The sequence below is a fragment of the Sesamum indicum genome, linkage group LG6, assembly GCF_026168435.1.
Source record: "Sesamum indicum cultivar Baizhima isolate 11 linkage group LG6, ASM2616843v1, whole genome shotgun sequence".
In the NCBI taxonomy this organism is placed as follows: Eukaryota; Viridiplantae; Streptophyta; class Magnoliopsida; order Lamiales; family Pedaliaceae; genus Sesamum; species Sesamum indicum.
In genome coordinates, this window is record NC_142662.1 from 21,285,463 (window position 1) to 21,303,078 (window position 17,616).

Below are 17,616 nucleotides of genomic sequence, written 5' to 3' on the forward strand. Positions count from 1 at the left end.
ACATAAAGAGGTTGGGGCTCATTTGTTGTATTTACTTTTTTTTATTAATGTAATTTACCTTCAATCAAAAAAAAAAAAAAAAGAAAAAAAATTCCCCCTTTCCCAATATCTTTAAATAGTTATCCTATTCTTTTTAATCTTCATTTATTTTCTTGTCACTATTTTTTATGAATTTAATATTAATTTAATTATTTTATATATATTTAATTTTAAATGATATTATTAGTACATAAACTCTAGGCATTTCTATGTGATCAACCCCTAGTTAAGAAAAAAGAAAAAAGACCAGTTAAAAAACAAAAGAAAGAAAAAGATAGCAACAAAGCGTAAAATTATAAGACCATAATGCTCGTTCCTCACTCTCTCTCGAAATAATTTTGCTGCTGCATCGTTAGTCTGTGAGCTAAGGGAGTAAAAGAATGGATCAGCAAGACGCAAAGCAGGGTGCAAGTATACTGAAGCTGAATATAAAGTTCAGCGGCCGATCTATACCGGTTGAGATCGGCGCAGACTCGACCATCAAGGACCTCAAATCTCTACTGCAACCGCTCACCAATGTCCTCCCTCGGGGCCAAAAGCTCATCTTCAAAGGTGTTTCTCTTGACATGTTTTTTTTCATTTACTTTCTTGTATTAGTTTAATACTTTGTTTAGGATGTGTGGGTTCTAATTTGCTGGTTAAGTTGCACAATTTTAAGGGAAAGTTCTGTCCGACGACCTCAGATTGGCGTCCTCGGAGATTAGTGATGGGTCCAAGATTATGCTCATGGCTTCCCAGGGTCTCCACCAAGGGGCATGTATCTTTTGTTTGTTGGTTTTTTTTTTTGTATAAATTGATACTTCCAGTTTCGTCCTTTTTGTTTAAGAGCTTAACGAAATTCTTGTGAAGAATGAATGTATTTTTATTTCTTCGTCCTACAAGCACACAGAGGAAGGATCTAGCGCATAGCATTTTAAATAGTTCAATTAAAACTTTGGGGGAATTTGAAATATTCTAAAATTACTTGGTTTGAGCTTCACAGTGGACTTTGTTAATTGAGGGTCTGTTTTGGATATTTTGGAACAGGATGGTCCAGTGAAAAACGAGGCAGTGATGTTGCCTAGTGTACGGAGAGTGAATGATATCACAAGAGGAAAGAAAGAGAGGTCTGAGGGTTCTGTCACAAAGAGCCAACTTGAACGTTGGAAAGCCACAGGGGTGATAGCGTTGTCTGATTGTGGTCTCACGGTACCTAAAGTTATCTTGAGCATGGAATTCGAGGAATCTAGGGTTTTTATGTTATTTTCTGCAAACTTAGTGTCATTTTATGCATTCAATGAATTACATTGCCTGTTTGCCTGCTTCTCTTTGATCAGAACTTCTCTAGCTGCATGCAGTTGAATAAAAAATGTGTAATGACACATAATCATGATTGGTAGAAATGAACCTTTTTCAAGGAGGATCTATTAGGTTTTCTCCATTATAGAACTGAGTAGCAGAATCTCGAGAAAATTATGTCAGTGTAACCTTCTGTGGGAAAACATAACTGAATATTTGCGGTCTCTTCGGATTTAAAACTTTGGGGCAATCTATCTAATGACGGAATTCATTTAAACAATGTTGATCAGTTCCAATATTGTCAGTTAAATTGAAGTATATATTATCTCTTATCAATTAGAAGATAGCAAAGGCTTGGTTGAGGAGTTCTCAATTAGAAGACCAATTTTGGCTGAAGCCTGTGGTTCCGGTGTCATTACCTCGTGATAGGCAGTTTGATGTTATTTAGAAGTAACATTTAAGGCTAGAATAGGAAAACGTATATACCCATTATTTTGGTGTAATACTTACGTTAATTATCACCATGAAATTTGTGGGATGAGGTAAAAATTTGGTTGATCTTTTAACCAAAGGCCTTGTGTATCTTTCATATATCATCATATGTGACGGATTCACAACTTAATACTTGAAACATAAAGCTTGAGTTCAATGGCTTAAGTACTACTTTTCTGTTTGGAAGTGGTCGGCTATAAATAATACAACTTACTACTTCTGCTTACATGTAAAATAGAACTCAATTTCCCACACTTTATTGTAAAAGTTGCATTCCTTCAAGTTAATGGGCATTGTTAATGAGTCAACCTAAGAGAACCTGAAGTTGCTGCTATCTTAAGCTTGGTTTTGAACTCTAAAATTCGCTTTCTACAAGTATGTGTTTAATGTCTCTACATTAGAATGATAAAAAGAGCATAATGATTTAGTAGGGAAACTGAATTGAAGTTCTGTGTTAACCAACATAGAGTTAGTAGTTCATGTCCAGCATGCCTTTTTGATTAGCTTCACTAAGTAGAAATTCAAGTGTTGAGAGACGTGTATTTATACACGTTAAGGTTGGAGAATTCAAATTTATTTTGCCAAACCGAAACAAATGATGAAAGCATTGGAGAAGTTAGAAAATTTGGCTACTGGGGTTAATAAGTAGTCAGGTTAAAACATTTTATGTTTATTAATTGAGCTATTATAATGACATCCAATCAAATATTATTTTTTGATTGATAAAGAAGTTAAAGATGGTACACACATCTTATCAACTTCAGTGACATGATTATTTATCAACATTTTAGTAGTTTCTCTTTCTCATCTATTCTGAAAATATGTCTGTTCAGTAACCCTTGTTTAACTGATAAAATTTAAATCTCTTGAAATAGACAAGAAAATAAGGTTTACAGTTAAATTCTTTCTGTTGAAAAGTATCAACAAGGGATGCAATGCAAATAGAATGATGAACTTGATTGGAAAATGGAAATGAAGAACAACTAATCAGCATGCTCTCTCTAATATTTTGCTCTCTCAAATGTGTTTCTAGGAGGATTCATTATGTAAATAATGTGAAGCAAATAAAATTTCATTGTCTTTACCCCTTAACTTAGATTTGAAAATTATTTGGGGTCAATTGTCCAATTTACTATCATAAGATTTATCGTACATTTGTAATAGAAGGGTTCAATTGACTCCCTAATGATATGTTATCTCTTCTCTGGATGAAAGAAAATAGTTAACGATCTCTGAACGGAAGTGTACATAAAGTAATTAATTCCTATTTACGAAATTGAAGTGCTTGAATTCTAGTTTAGGAACGAAAATTGTTGATTTTGTTGTCCAAAAGGCTAGTAGACCTACTTGTCCGTATACATTTGCACCATCCAAACTTGACTAAAGTACATTGTCATGTGATGCAATTGATGTGGTTTGTAGGTCTCTCATGACACATTTTAAGGTGTACAGCAATTTAGCACATCGCCCACTTGCATGTTTGATCTATCTAGATAGTTGATTTATTTAAAATTCTAATGGAGATCATATGGTCATGAAGTAATCTAAGTAACTATAAGATTATCTGCTCTTAGGAGATTAGGTAGTTAAAATTTGTCTTCGAGGTTTTGTTAAGTTGGTAAATTAAAACACAGTACAAAAATTCAGTTAGTTGGTCATCTCACCAAGCAATCAAATGGTTTTAAATGGTTGAGATTCCTGATAGCTACAAAAAGAATGAGCAAAGAATCCAACTAAAACATTTTGTATGGTTAAGATCTTATCGAGTTTGAAAGACTTGCAGTAAGAGCGTAGAAAGACTTCCAATTATTCCATATAGATAAGATAAACTAGAAGTATAAAGCAACTCCACTGTTTGTGAACTGCTATTAGTAGGTGAAGTACACGGATACCCCTGATCATAGACATGTATGGTCTTTGCATCGCAAATATTTTCCCTGTTATTTGCAATCAAAGTGGCAAAAGATATTGTGGCCAGAGCTCATCACATGTATGTTGAAGCATTTGAAGCACTGAGATCTGGGAAGTAGGAAATCAAAGGGTTGGACTAGAGACATAACCACCTCATTTTGCGTCTATTGTGGCTCCTCTCATTTTTCCCTTTTCATTGTAAGAATATAGTATATTAGATAACATCACTGAAAAACTTGATAGAATGAGTTGTCTTCCTGCAATGTGGGCCAACTTTGTTTATCAGTTACCAGTTATAATGGATGAAAGCATATAGTTCTTTTTTCTATGTATCACAGTTACATAAAGTAGTCAGCTCGTGTCGCTATACTCATCTTAGGCATCAGCAACTTGCCTTTTCTGATTCAGAAATTTTGTTGGAGAAAATAACGTGTCTTTGTGTGTTAGACACACACTTAATGAAGGCGTGGACATCTCTGTGCCAACATGTGCTGGACACTGAGGGCACACGTTTTAACCATGTTAGTACTTTCCAGCATCTTGCACTCGGATATCACACTTGAATATCTTTTTAAGATCTGGGTGAGGTGCTTGTTGTTGAAGCATCATTAATATAACCAAAAGTTGGTAATGTTTTGTGAGATCGCTCTGTTTCACCTTTGAGAATGCTCACACTTCTACGTTGGGATGTGCAAGACTATACCTGAAGAAGTCTGGACTTGTGGACCTTCTGCTCGTGTACTTGATGTAAGCCAAAATTCTCTACTTGAGGTGCCAGCTGCAGTTGGCTGCTTGAGCTCCATGCAGGTCCACAAACTGTATTTGCTTTCACTGTAAAATATCTATACCTTTATAAGTGGTCAAGGATTGTTCACACATTGCCTCATTCTCTTTATAATGCTTCTGTAGAAATTGCTTCTTAACGGCAATGATCTATTGGACAAATCCATTGGTTGGGAAGGATTAACATCTTTGAAGTTACTTACGGTTCTATCGCTGAACCAAAATAAGTATGTGTATTCATACTCCTGCAGCTTCTCGTTTGCCAATTGTGGTCTAAATAGTTCACGCTTACTTCTTATCTACTATAACTGTAATAATGAATACTATATGTTTTTCTGTGCTGATATCTGCAGCTTCCTATTTTTCCTTTCCTTCCTGTGTTATCTCCATGGCCCTGCCTCTGATCCTTCTTTCCTAAGTCCATGGCCCTTTCCTTTCCTTCCTGTGTTCTCTTAACAATAGCGTCAAGAGAATTTTGTTGTATGATATGGTAGCGAGCAGAGTTGGCTAAACACTTTGGTAAGGACTAAGCAGACCATAAAGCTGGTTTTAGCATTCCAAGGAAAAAATTTCACTTGTATACTTGCACATGAACAAAAGGGTAACAGCTAGAGAGAAAATGGGGAGAGTTAAAAGAGCTCAGCTTGAAGGTGGAGCTTACTAGCTGTAGTTAACTGACTACATCAAAGCCAAGGGAAAAGTACTCTGTTGCTTGTGTGATTTGATGACTTAGAGATTATATAGTTATTGGGGTTTAAAGTGCTTGGTTTCTCTACTTAGAATTTCAGACATTCTTGTGACTGATGCAGTGATCTGAAAGATACTTTCCTTTTCCAATTGAAGAAAAATTAGGCCTGAGAGTGTTCTTCATGAGATCGCTAGAGGTTTAGCTGTCAATGTTCTTTGTGATTAGTTAATTACATTATGTTAGGAATTGCATTAGGTTCTTCACTTTCATCCCACAGGCAATTGTGACAGTGTTTAAAATGAATCATCAAAAGTGTCTCCAAGTTTTGCTGTATTAGAGCTGTATTTATATTTTTCATTTGTATTCATAGTCAATGGCCTTTGTTAACTGGCAGATTGTTCAGATTTTGAGTAAAATAGCAATTTGGACACCACCAGGTCCACCTAAAACCATAAAGCCTTCCATCGGACAAATTGTTCCAGTTTGTTTCACTTATCTGTTATGCAAATGAATAGCTTGCAATATTAAAACTTCTTCTTTTCCTGTTCAATTCCATTCTACATGTGCTTAAAGCTTTACTCTTTCTTCTCCTTGACAGTTTGACCACATTGCCTTCTGCTGTTGGTGCCTTTACATGCCTGAAACAACTTCACATTTCAAACAACAAGCTAACGTGTATCCCCACTGAAATAGGTTCTCTAACGGAGCTTGAGGTTCTAAAAGCCCAGAATAACAGGTTTGCTGACCAAAAAATATATTATCAGAAAAAATTATATGCATATACTGCTTGCTAGCAGTTTTTTTTCTTCTGGAAGGATTGGGTAGAGGTTTTATTTGATCATATTTTTCTTATGCTTCTTTAACTGATTGTATTTGCATATCATGAACTTCATTTCTTTGAGAGTCTACTCTGTTATTGTATTAGAGATATGCAGTGGGAATCACATTCCAATTTCCCCACTGTGGCTGTGCTTTGTTTACAGGCACTGGTGGTTAAATCATACCAGATTTAGATTAATGGCACTTTTGATCTTCTTCTTTTGAAATTAATGATGCTTTAATCATCGCTTGATGTGTCTTGCTGAATGCAGGCTAAAAACTATTCCTACAAGTATAGGAGGATGCGTTTCTCTTGTTGAGGTACAACTCTATTCTTCTCTTCTTTCTATAATAATTATTATGGGATAAATGTATAAATCACTTTATATTTTCGCAAAATTGCAAAAGAAATCTGTATTAAAGAAATGACCTAAAAACCCCCTTGTATTATATTTAGCATAAAACCCTCATTCCCTTAAATTTTGATAGAATTGTGACCACATGTTGCGTGAAAATTATTGATTTTTACCCCTTTCCACTTTGTGGCTTGTGAAAATGACTATTTTTACCCCCTTTTGTAATTGCTGACTTAGGAATACAATTAAAATATTATCTTTTAAAGAGAAACATACAAAAACTAATCCTTACATTTAAATTTTCAAAAAATAAAATATATTCATATCGAATCAAATATGAAAATTTAAAAATTAAACTAAAATCATATTCTAAAGATTAAAATACTAAAAAAACTAATTTTTCAAATTCAAATATTTATATCTATATATACAAATATAATTCAATTATGATATATTAATATACTATATTTTTATCTATTATATATTATAAAACTATGGAGTTATCAACTTAGAAAACTTAATATAAAATATTGAGCCTTAATCTTTAGGAATTTTTGGTCCAATGGTTGCTATAATATTCATAATTTATTTCATATAATCTATATGTATAATACATTCATATATAAGAATTAAGTATAAAATTCGAAAAAACATAAATTATGACACTTCATCTGTAAGATTTCGTGATTCAATGGTTGATATATGTTTATATCTATTTATTATATTCTTTTAATAACACATATATACGTATATACAAGTATAATAATAAGTAAAAAAATTCTTGGAACACGGACCATTCGTCTTTATGAATTTGAGGTTCAATGGTTGTTAACAGTTGATCACATCCATTAGCTCTCATTTATCAATGAAAAGGGTTATTGAAAATAGAGGTAATAAATGGTAAGCAAGGGCATGAAGCACCATTTAGGAAAAAAATTAATGGTGTTAAAGTTTATTGATGGAACGAGCATATGTGCAGCATTTTAGAAATTATAATGGGGCGTTGAAGCTATTTCATTATTAGAGGCAGTGCTTTTACAAATTTGGTGCAACATTTTTGAAATTACAATGGGGTGTTTAAGCTATTTCATTCATATAAGTTCTTTTTTTTTTTTAAACAATTTCATGAAAATACGGGGTGATTTTGTGCATTTAATCCTAGTAACTAATTACCTTCATGTAATAGGTATTATCAACTCTTTTCCTCCTCTTAATCACAAAACCTTTTAAGTTACCTCATTTATTAAACTTCACATGCTGTTAGGGGTTTAGATGGGAAAGGATGACATGAATAAATTTTTAGTGAACTCTCTATTTTACCTCTAACCCAGCTATTTGGAAAACTACCTTAAGTGAAATTTAAAGTGTAGGGGTGTAAATAATAATTTTATATATGAAAGGGAGAAATGTAACCACACTAATTCCATAACATAAGCGTTACATGAAAGTGGTTATTTATTTAAGACAAAAATTAGTTGTTGTTGGTTGTTTTCAAGGTTATCATTTCTCAAGGATATAGTAGACTAACAATCATTCCTACACTTGTCTAAGAAAAAATATTTGGTCAAGCCCTTTCTTGTGTTTCAAGATTGAGATGCAAAAAAGAGAGGCTGCTTTAAAAGTAATTAGGCTTAATCTTATGCAGGAGATACGGAAACATCTTCCTTTGTAGTTTACCTTTTCCTCTCATTTCTTATTGGATAATTATATTTACAATCTCTGATTTATGGTTTATTTACACAAACCACCAATTTCTTTTGCGTAATTATAGAAGACAACCAAAAAGTAAAAAGTAGGGGTAGTTTGTGTAATGCTGTTGACGCTTCTAGGGTCTATGTAATTTTCCAAAAAATGGGGTGGTTTGTGTAAATGATGTTGATGTTTTTAATGGTTGTATGCTTAATTTTTCAAAATGTTGGGTTGATTTGTGTAAATAAACCAAAGGTCAGAGGGTGTAGATGTAATTATACTTTTTTTATTTCCTCAACTTTTATCTTTTTCAGCGGTTACTTTCTTTCATCTTGAGGGAGGTGATGATGTATATGTCAAAAAGTTAAGTGATAATGTGAAGGGTGGTTAACATCGTATATTAAGTATAATAACATTGATAAATAGAATATTGACAAAAAACTAGTATTTTGTAGAGTATCTTCCTTAACAACTAGTACATATGTATGATTTTGGTGAAAACAAATGATCACTAATAGTTTGTGACTCAATTTGTCATGATACATGTGCAACCTCCATTCCACTAGTATACTTGTGAAAACCATTAGTATGACAAAATACAGTTTCATGTTGCTTAAGATATGTAGTTAGTGACAATTTTTACATTGTCATTTGGTACACTGTCATTAATATTACTTTTTCCCTTGTGCTAAAAGATAAGGGGGAGAGAGGTGACAACCAGGGAGAAGTGAAAGGAAGGAGGGGAATACTACGGTAGGAAAGGTTGGGCAGCAGAAGGGAGAGGCAGAGAGAGGGAATGAACGGATGAGAGGATAAGTGAAGAAGAGAGGTAGGATGTGACAGGAAAAAAAGGGAGGAAGGCGATGATTTGGAGAAAAGAGTAAGAGGAGAGAGAAGGGGATGGGTGAGTTTTAGAAGAGAGAAAGCTGAGACAATGATAGTCAGAGAGGGGTGAAAGAGAGAAGAGAGAATAAGACTTGAGAGGGGAGGGGTGGGTGGGCATGCTTCATAGGCATAAGCATTTTTAAACTGTGTCAAAGCAACATAATATTGTGATTGACATATTTTAAGCGCTAATTCCAAGACTCAACACTTTATTAATAATTAGAGAACGAGAATGCAATTAGCATTTAAGATTTTATGATTCTTAGAGTAATGAAAATTAATATGGATATATTATAGAGACACCCTTTGCCTATATAAACATTATAAATAGACTCCTTCCAAACTGTTTATACACTATGAAGACACCCAGGCCAGAAAGGTCATATTAATTTTTTGATTTATAATTCAAAGCAAATAGTCAATATGAGTTCCCGGGGTATCTGAACTAGCAAATTTAGATTTTAGGTTTCTGCAGAGGGTGGAATTGGTAAGTGTAACTATTTTAGATGGGAGGTAATTGTCGTTCACACCAGCAACAAATTTCGAATGCACTTTGTTAGTTTTTTGAGATACTAGTCGTAATGTCTGGGATCATAATTATCAATGTGGATCACAAATTCTGCTCCTAATCTCATCAATATAACTTCATTCACCAGGCTTAATTTTCTGCAGGTTGATCTTTCATGTAATCTCCTGGCTGAGTTGCCACAGACCTTAGGCAATTTAAAAAGCTTGAAGGTAAATCATTCATCTCGTGAGCTTTCATTAAATTCTTTTCTGTCCATGCTGACCTTTATTACCAACAAGCCACCAGGAAACTTTACAGTGAAAAACCATTTTATTGAAGTTCAATTTTTTCAATGCTAGGCGCTATATCTCAGTAATAATGGCCTGAAATCCCTGCCCAATACCCTATTTAAGATGTGCTTACAGCTTTCAATTCTGGATCTTCATGGCACAGAAATAACACTGGATCTTCTCCGCCAGGTACACATCCTTAGCCATTTATAACATTTTGTTCAGTTGGTTGTTAGGGATAATCACATTGTCCCCTAGGTTTGCCTGTCTATAGGGATACTGCTTGAAGTTAACTAGTCATAATTACACAGACATCTCCTCGCAGTAAGGCTGCCATACTTAATATTCTGGCATGAGCCAAAGGCAGTAGGAATCCATTTTTCCCCCTCTGTGGAAAATTACCTTCTTCAGTTTAGTATCCAATGGTATGTGTCAGAAATTTCTTTGAGAACATCCCTTTATATGTAAAAATGTACAGTTAACTGTACTTGTGCAAGTTTTGTACTCGAATCTTGTATGATACTATAGATGAAATTTTAGTAGCCTGCTCCCTTTTGAAGTTTGACAGAGAGCTACTTATAAGATCTCCCCCCATATTCCCAGCATAGCCATGAATACAGGGAATCCATTTCAAAATTCTCTATGAAGTCGATCCACGGCTCCTCAAATACCACGACTACCCTTCTACAACCTCTTCTCAAATCCTGTGGTATCGGTAGTGGGGGGTTGGGGCAAAGTGAAGGGAAGCTGGACTCTAGGGTATTTCTTTTCTTTTTTCTTTGTAATATCTTTTCAAGTGTATCCAAGGACGAATAAGTCATCTTGGTCAGCATGTCGATTATTTTCGCTTAATATTACTGACGTTTGAAGTAAGTCATCTTATTGAGCAGAGGTGTGCCAAGAACAGTGACAAATGGCATGGGTGATTGATCTAATCAACTAATGGGTGTAATAAGTTCATGCCTTTATTGCACGTAAGTTGTAACCATAACTCTCATTTGCAGTTTGAAGGATGGGAGAGTTTCGATGAGCGTCGTCGCTTAAAGCATCAAAAACAACTTGATTTTCGAGTCACTGGATCTTCTGAATTTGATGAAGGTGCTGATAGAAACTGGTAATGACTTATGTTAACCTTCAGTCAGTGAAACTGATCATCAAAAGGTGCTGTCAGGATATGTTGGCATCATAGGTTGAATAACCAAATTGATCCTTCAAAACTCTTAATGAGCTTATATATATAAGTTTCATGATAGCTTGGATTCTTTAGTAATATCGTATTACTTCTGGATTTCCAATTTTCCTTTGCTTTCAGAGTCCAAATACTCCAGAATAGGAAAGGGGATTTAAGTACTAGCGGTGCAGCTTTAGGCTCAAATCTTTACTGTGCATCAGTGTTTTCAAAGAAAACTGGAAAAAGAAATAAAAGTGTTTCAGTGATATGGGATAGCTACATGAAACTCTATGAAAGTATTGGCTTTCTAAAAGTAAATCCACCTCCCTTAATATTTTTTGTTGTGATGCATGTATAACACGAATATGAAATGGCATGGATATTGCGATACAGAAAATTTCCGAAATTGTGAGTCAACATGGTACCGACACGATTATAACATTTATTTTATTATATATATTCTCATAAAATTGAATTATGTAATATCTGATACAATAAAGTAAAGAACGGAACTTGACATTAAAATAATATGAACATATCTTAAAGTCTAAGTTCATTTTTGTAAGTAAATGGAGCTTGAAATATATACCCGAATTTATCTTTTATTGAGTTTTCCCAATGAAATATAGGTAATAGAGCAAAAGATTGACAAAAGAGAGGAATAAAACTGATAGAAAGAAAAAAAAAATGTGTTTATACTATCTTAAGGAGTGAGAACTTAAATTGAGTATTTTCTTTTTAACCACCATACTTCTTAAAATTATAAAACAAGCCATAACCGTATTCTAATCCGTGTCAAACACGTTAAATAACTTTCTGAAAAATCCGACAAGGTTTTAGGCCTACTGTAAATTGATCAAACCTAACCTTCATTCGGCCCTCGTAAATCTACTCTGCCCAACTTAGAGACACCCAAGGCTGGCAAATACCCCACCAAGCCATTTTAATCAACCCGCCATGCATGGCGCCCAGTCACATACTTCTACTGTTAATTCCCTAGCTACTTGACATTCTTAGCCAACCTGCAGACTGTACCAGGCTGACCCATGCTGAAACTAACCTTGTCCCTGTCCATATCTCTTTTAACATTGGTGCTCCACCCACCATAGGTACCTTGAAGGTGTCACCGGCTCATCCTAGTTGTCGAAGAGGTGGTGGGTTGCGGAAACGAAAGAGAGGTCCTTCACAAATTGAGCTACTGTTGGAAAAATCTCAGACCCTCTACTACTATTGCCACACTTGTTTGAACAGTGGGCTCAGTTGCAGCCCTGTCGAACGCTATGGTTGCAATAGTGTAGAATTGTCAAGGTTTAGGGGCTAGTTAATAAGCTCGGTGACTATGTCCAACAGTATAAAGTCTGTCTGATTTTTTTGATGGAAATGAAGTTTAAAGTGAAGCAGCTTGATGATAGCACATGGCAAATGCTTGGTTTCTTTGGATTCTATGTTCGTATAACGGGTAGCGCTGGCGGTCTCACATTATTGTGGAGTATTGATACAACCGTTCAACTTCGATCATAGTCACAAAATCACATTGATGTTGATATTAGTCCCTTAGATAGAGTTGTTAACTAGTGGTTTACAGGGTTTCATGGTGAGCCAGATGCATCAAAGTGTAAAGTTGTTTTCACTAAATTGGTTCAGCTTAATGAACAATTTAATGCACCGTAAATTTGTGCCCGAGATTATGATGAAAATTGAGTCATTCAGTAGCAGCAACAACACTGCTTCATAATTTTTGCTTCTTACTTATTATTAGCGGTTTTGCACCTTCCTTGTAGCTGGCAGATACCGTGTAGTTGTAGTAGGAGGTAGTCAGTTGGTTCTCTCCCTTTCCTCCCTATGTGTACCTATTTAAAGAGATTTTCGCTCACAAAGCTGAATAACAGTATTATTTTTGCAAATTTATAGTTTAGTGCACAAGGCATTGCTTGTATATTTTATCATGAGTTTGTTCTCTGATTCTGAAATGGTATTAGAGCCATCATATTGATGGTATCTGCATGTCGTAGCAATTGATTTATGTTTTTCTTATTTTCAAACACTAACAATTGGCGAGTTCTTCCAACGCGACTCCAGATGCTTTGGCTATTGGTATTGGATCTGGAAACGAGATTTGAATATGACGATTCAAATGTGGACATTCATGTATGGTGATGATCTCACCTCCATTGAATTGAAACAACTGGTTATGAATATTTTAGCATCAAAAGATAGCAAGATATCACTAAAATTATAATAAAAATACATTCCTATCAAACATCACAACACTTTACCCTTTGCTCGTCGAGCAAAATTAAGATCAAACAACTCAAGGTTTCTTTTCAACTTCATGATATCAAAACAAAGGTGCCCAAGCAAAAAACTAGTTAAATGTTCAAAGAATGATGCATCTCATGATAACAACTACTTAACATGCTTCAAATAAGTTCTCACCCAATGATTTTTATCAAAAGCCAACACAAGAAATTATTGGACTATTCTCGTAATGCCTTCCAATCTCTCAAGTCTGTATGGCTACTTGTTTCGCTTAGTACTTTCTATGGAAATGTTTGACCATAGGCTTGTTTATACACCGTATATCCACCACTTGCAAATATGCACACACTTGAATCAAGAGGTTTTTGATTTTAGTTGTAATGGGACTTTGGTTTAGGGGTAGGAATTTTCAGAAAAAATGAGGTAAAAATCCAAAAAACTAAAATAGAGCACCAAGCAATAGATATAAAAATTCGAGACTCTTAAAATTAATTCATCTAATGCTCTAATTTCATGTCCTACTTTTCATGACTTGAACTACGCTTTGCTTTAGAGAGAATATTTTTTTTTTCTTTTTCTTGCTTTCCTTGAATCTTTTTTCTTTGTCATGTTTCTTTCCCTTTCTTTCCATTCTTTCTTTTTTGCAGGCATTGTTTTCATTTTTTGCCATGTTCTTCTCTACTCCTTTGTCTTTCTTGCAGCAAGGTGCCAACAAGGTAACCATATGACCTATTAGCTCTCATAATTGTTTCCCAATACTTATGTTAAAACCCATACTTAAAATGCATCCTCTTTCTCTTGATGTCCTTGGAAGGGTCAAGTAGGGAGAATAAAAAGAAAAAATATTTTCCTCATAATTAAGGTTGCATGACAAGAAAATAAGACTTATAAGGCTCAAATGAGTTTACTAATGAAAAATGCATGTGGATGGTCTTTTTAAGCCAAAAGTGTTTTTTTTTTTTTTTTTGTATCTTAATGCCTTTATCATTTTAGAGGCATGCACATTGATGTGGTTTCAACATGGTTCAAAGCAAGTTATAGGAAGACAAAATCATAGAAGTACTATCTCTCAAGAGAAAAAAATAATATTTCATTAGAGTATGGGCTTAAAATTTCTCTCAAGTTAGGTAATATCCACTAAATTCACATGTAATGCTTTTGAATCAAATCATCTTTGTAAAAATAAAATTTCCACTATAAATTGTTCTAAGCATGAAGCACATATTCTCATCACATATCACCTAATTGATTGTTTTCACACGCCATATCGTCAATCATGAAGTGAAAAATTCAAAATAATTCAAAACTTTTCATCAATTTATTAGCAACACCTAACCATTTAGTCAATCCAATCAAACATCAACAACATAGCAAGATTTATCCTCCCCCCACCCCAACACACACTTAAAATACACATTGTCCTCAGTGTGAAAATTAATGTGAAAATGGGACACAATTTGAAGCACAAATCTGAGGAGGAAAAATAAGAGAAGCTTTCCTGAGTGTGCATTAGATAAATGTGCCCTCAAGTGCGTAGTAAGAGTGAGGAGTTGAGGTGGGCATGTTATTCTTGTGCTGCAAAAGAGAGAAAGAGATTAGTGCAGGAATTGAATTTTTTTTGGATTTTTGGATTTTTTTTTTGTAAAAATATAAGTAAAAAGGAAAAGAAAAGAAAAAAAAAAGTGTGAGTGTGTGTTTTGCTGACAGATTAGATTGAGGAGTTAGGCATGAGCACGCCGAATTGAATGTTCTTTTGATAGATTAGATTGTTGAATTAGGCATGGGAACGCCAGACTGAAGGTGACAAATCTATCAAAAACAGATTAGAATGTTGAGTTAAGCGTGGGCACCCCTAGCTGTGATATTTTTTTGTGCTCATCTCAATCTTAAAAAATTTAATATTAGTGATACCACAATACTCATGAGAAATAAATGAGAAAAAAATATGAGAAAGAAAAGTGAAAAGAAGCAATCGCCTCCTAAGAAGCGCCTTTCTTTGATGTCTTTGGCTAGACGTTATTGTGCCTCAACTTAAATAAGTTGGACACTCTAAATTCACTTCTTCTTGTAAGTTCTTGGACTTGAGGTGAGGCTTTTATTGCTTGTCATCTTAAATGCACCCTTGCCATTGAAAATAACATTTTCTTGCACTAAATGATCAATAAAATTTGTGACAAAAAATAGAAAGCACATCATTAGAATTCTGCATTGCACCACCAATGCTAAAACTCATAACCTCATTATGAAATTCCATAGATAGAATTCAGGCATTAACATCAATTTTGATTTGAGAGGTTTTAAGAAATGGTCTTCCTAGCAAGATGGATGTAGAATTGAGAGAATTATCCCTCGTCATATCAAGCACATAAAAATCAGCAAGAAAAATCAATTCATTTACTTGCACAAATACATCCTCAAGAACTTCTTTGGGATAAACCACAGAGCGAGAGACAAGTTGCTTCACAACACCCGTTTCTTTCAATGGGCCAACATTCAAAGACTCATAGATAGTCAAAGGCATAACATTGATTGAAGCACCCAAATCACATAAGGTTTTTTCTATTCCAATCTTCCTAATTTTGCAAGGGATAAAAAACGTACCCAGATCTTTCCATTTAGGAGGTAGTTTTATTTGAAGAATAGCGGATACATTTTCTCCCATACTTACCCTTTCAGTACCTCTCAATTTGAATTTGTTGGTGCGCAACTTCTTGAAAAACTTTGCATAGCGAGGTATTTGTTTAATGTATCGAGCAAAGGAATATTTACCTCAACTTTACAAAGAATTTCAAGAATTTTCTTCTCATCTTCCTCCTTTTTGGGCTTGGCAAATCTCTCCAGAAAAGGGGATTTTGGGACAAACACCTTGGGATGCTCTTTGTTGGTTAGGTCGGGTTTCTCAGCTTGCTTTTGAGGCATCTCAAATTTTATGTTGTATTTTGCCCTACTTTGCATGCCCTCACCTATTGAATTTTCTTCCTCCGTTTTAGCCTATTGTGCATGCTCAGTGCTATTTTTAGATTGTAGCTCTTTTCCATTGCACAAGATAATAGCACTAATGTTTTGTTTAGAATTAACAATAGTTTGAGAGATAACTTACCTTGGGACTCCAACCGACTGTACTATGAAGCAGTTGATTCACTTAGAACTTCAAATTTTGAATGCTTGCTCGAGTCTCTTATTGGAATTTGTGAGTCTCTAGTTGGAGTTGTTGGATACTCATGGCAAGTGTTTTCACGATATCCTCAAGAGGCATTGTTGAATTGGAGTTAGATTGATTAGGTGGTCAATTTTGAGGTTGGTAACCATAGCTAAGGCTAGTAATCCCTCCATCCCGATTGTACGTGTTGGAACAGAGGTCATATCTCCTTTGTGATGGTTGGAGAATCTTCCTACAACAATGGCATGCACGTGAGTTCTTCTTGGAGCGTGAGATAAGCATCGGTGGCGTGACCCGAGGAGGTGCATATACCACAAACTTTGACTTACTGAGTGTCTCCCACTATAAATCTTTTGAGAAAAGAAGTAAGTTAATCTAAACATTCATCAATAGAACTTTTTACCTCATTAATAATCCTCCTTAGTAGGTTGTCGTTTCTACTGCCTAATTGTTGGGCATTGGACGCCATAGTTGTGATTAGCTTGCATGCTTTCGTTAGGGTTTTGTCTAACAAAGCACCTCCACTTATTGCATCTATCAAGCTTTTGTTCGTCTTAGATGATCCTTCATAGAATTATTGAATCAAGAGGTGATCCAGAATTTGGTGAAGATGACAACTCTCTACTAAGTTCTTGAATCTTTCCCAATACTCATGGAAATGTTTTCCGAAAAAGTAACGTATTCCACTTATTTTCTTCCGGATAGTTGTAGTTCGTGAGTCGGGAAAGTAGTTTTTGAGGAATTACTTTTTAAGCTTGTTCCAACTAACGATGGATCCCAAAGGTAGAAAATAGAGTCAATTCTTTGCTTTATTGCCTAAAGAGAATGGAAAAGCTCGTAATTTGACTTGCTCTTCGGTGATCCCTTGGGGTCTCATGCTAGAACATACTACATTAAATTCCTTGAGAAGTTTGTGTAGATCTTCAACTGCAAGGCCACAAAAAGTAGTAAGTGAATAAGGTCAAATTTAAGATCAAAATCAACATCTAAAGTTGGATATTCAATGCAAAGAGGTTGTTGATTTAAATCAAGATAAGTCTTCTCATTAATTGATCGTTCCAATTTTCCAGCCATGACTTCGTTTGCAGAGTCGCTAGAAGTGGGCACGTTTAATGCTAGACCTGTCTAGGTCTCAAAAGAGGTAAAGGCTTCTTCAGTGCGTTGCTTGTTTTTTTTTTCAAGTTTCCATGCCGTCATCATGATCTAATTCAAGTTCACCTATACGAGAAGATCATGACATTAAAAATCAAGTAACAAGAACAAGTAACAAAAGAAAATTAATTTTTAA

The 17,616-nt window shown here is 34.8% G+C and overlaps 1 protein-coding gene across 1 annotated transcript; it reads left to right on the forward strand.

Moving 5' to 3' along the window:
• The first annotated feature begins 295 nt into the window (after positions 1-295).
• Positions 296-10,990, forward strand: LOC105163900 (LRR/ubiquitin-like domain protein). Its single transcript, XM_011082420.3, has 10 exons — positions 296-591; positions 698-792; positions 1,066-1,227; positions 4,417-4,527; positions 4,630-4,730; positions 5,790-5,927; positions 6,283-6,331; positions 9,613-9,678; positions 9,808-9,927; positions 10,743-10,990. The coding sequence occupies exons 1-10, from the start codon at positions 420-422 to the stop codon at positions 10,854-10,856; spliced, it is 1,128 nt and encodes a 375-aa protein (XP_011080722.1). The 5' UTR covers positions 296-419; the 3' UTR covers positions 10,857-10,990.
• The last annotated feature ends 6,626 nt before the right edge of the window (positions 10,991-17,616 follow it).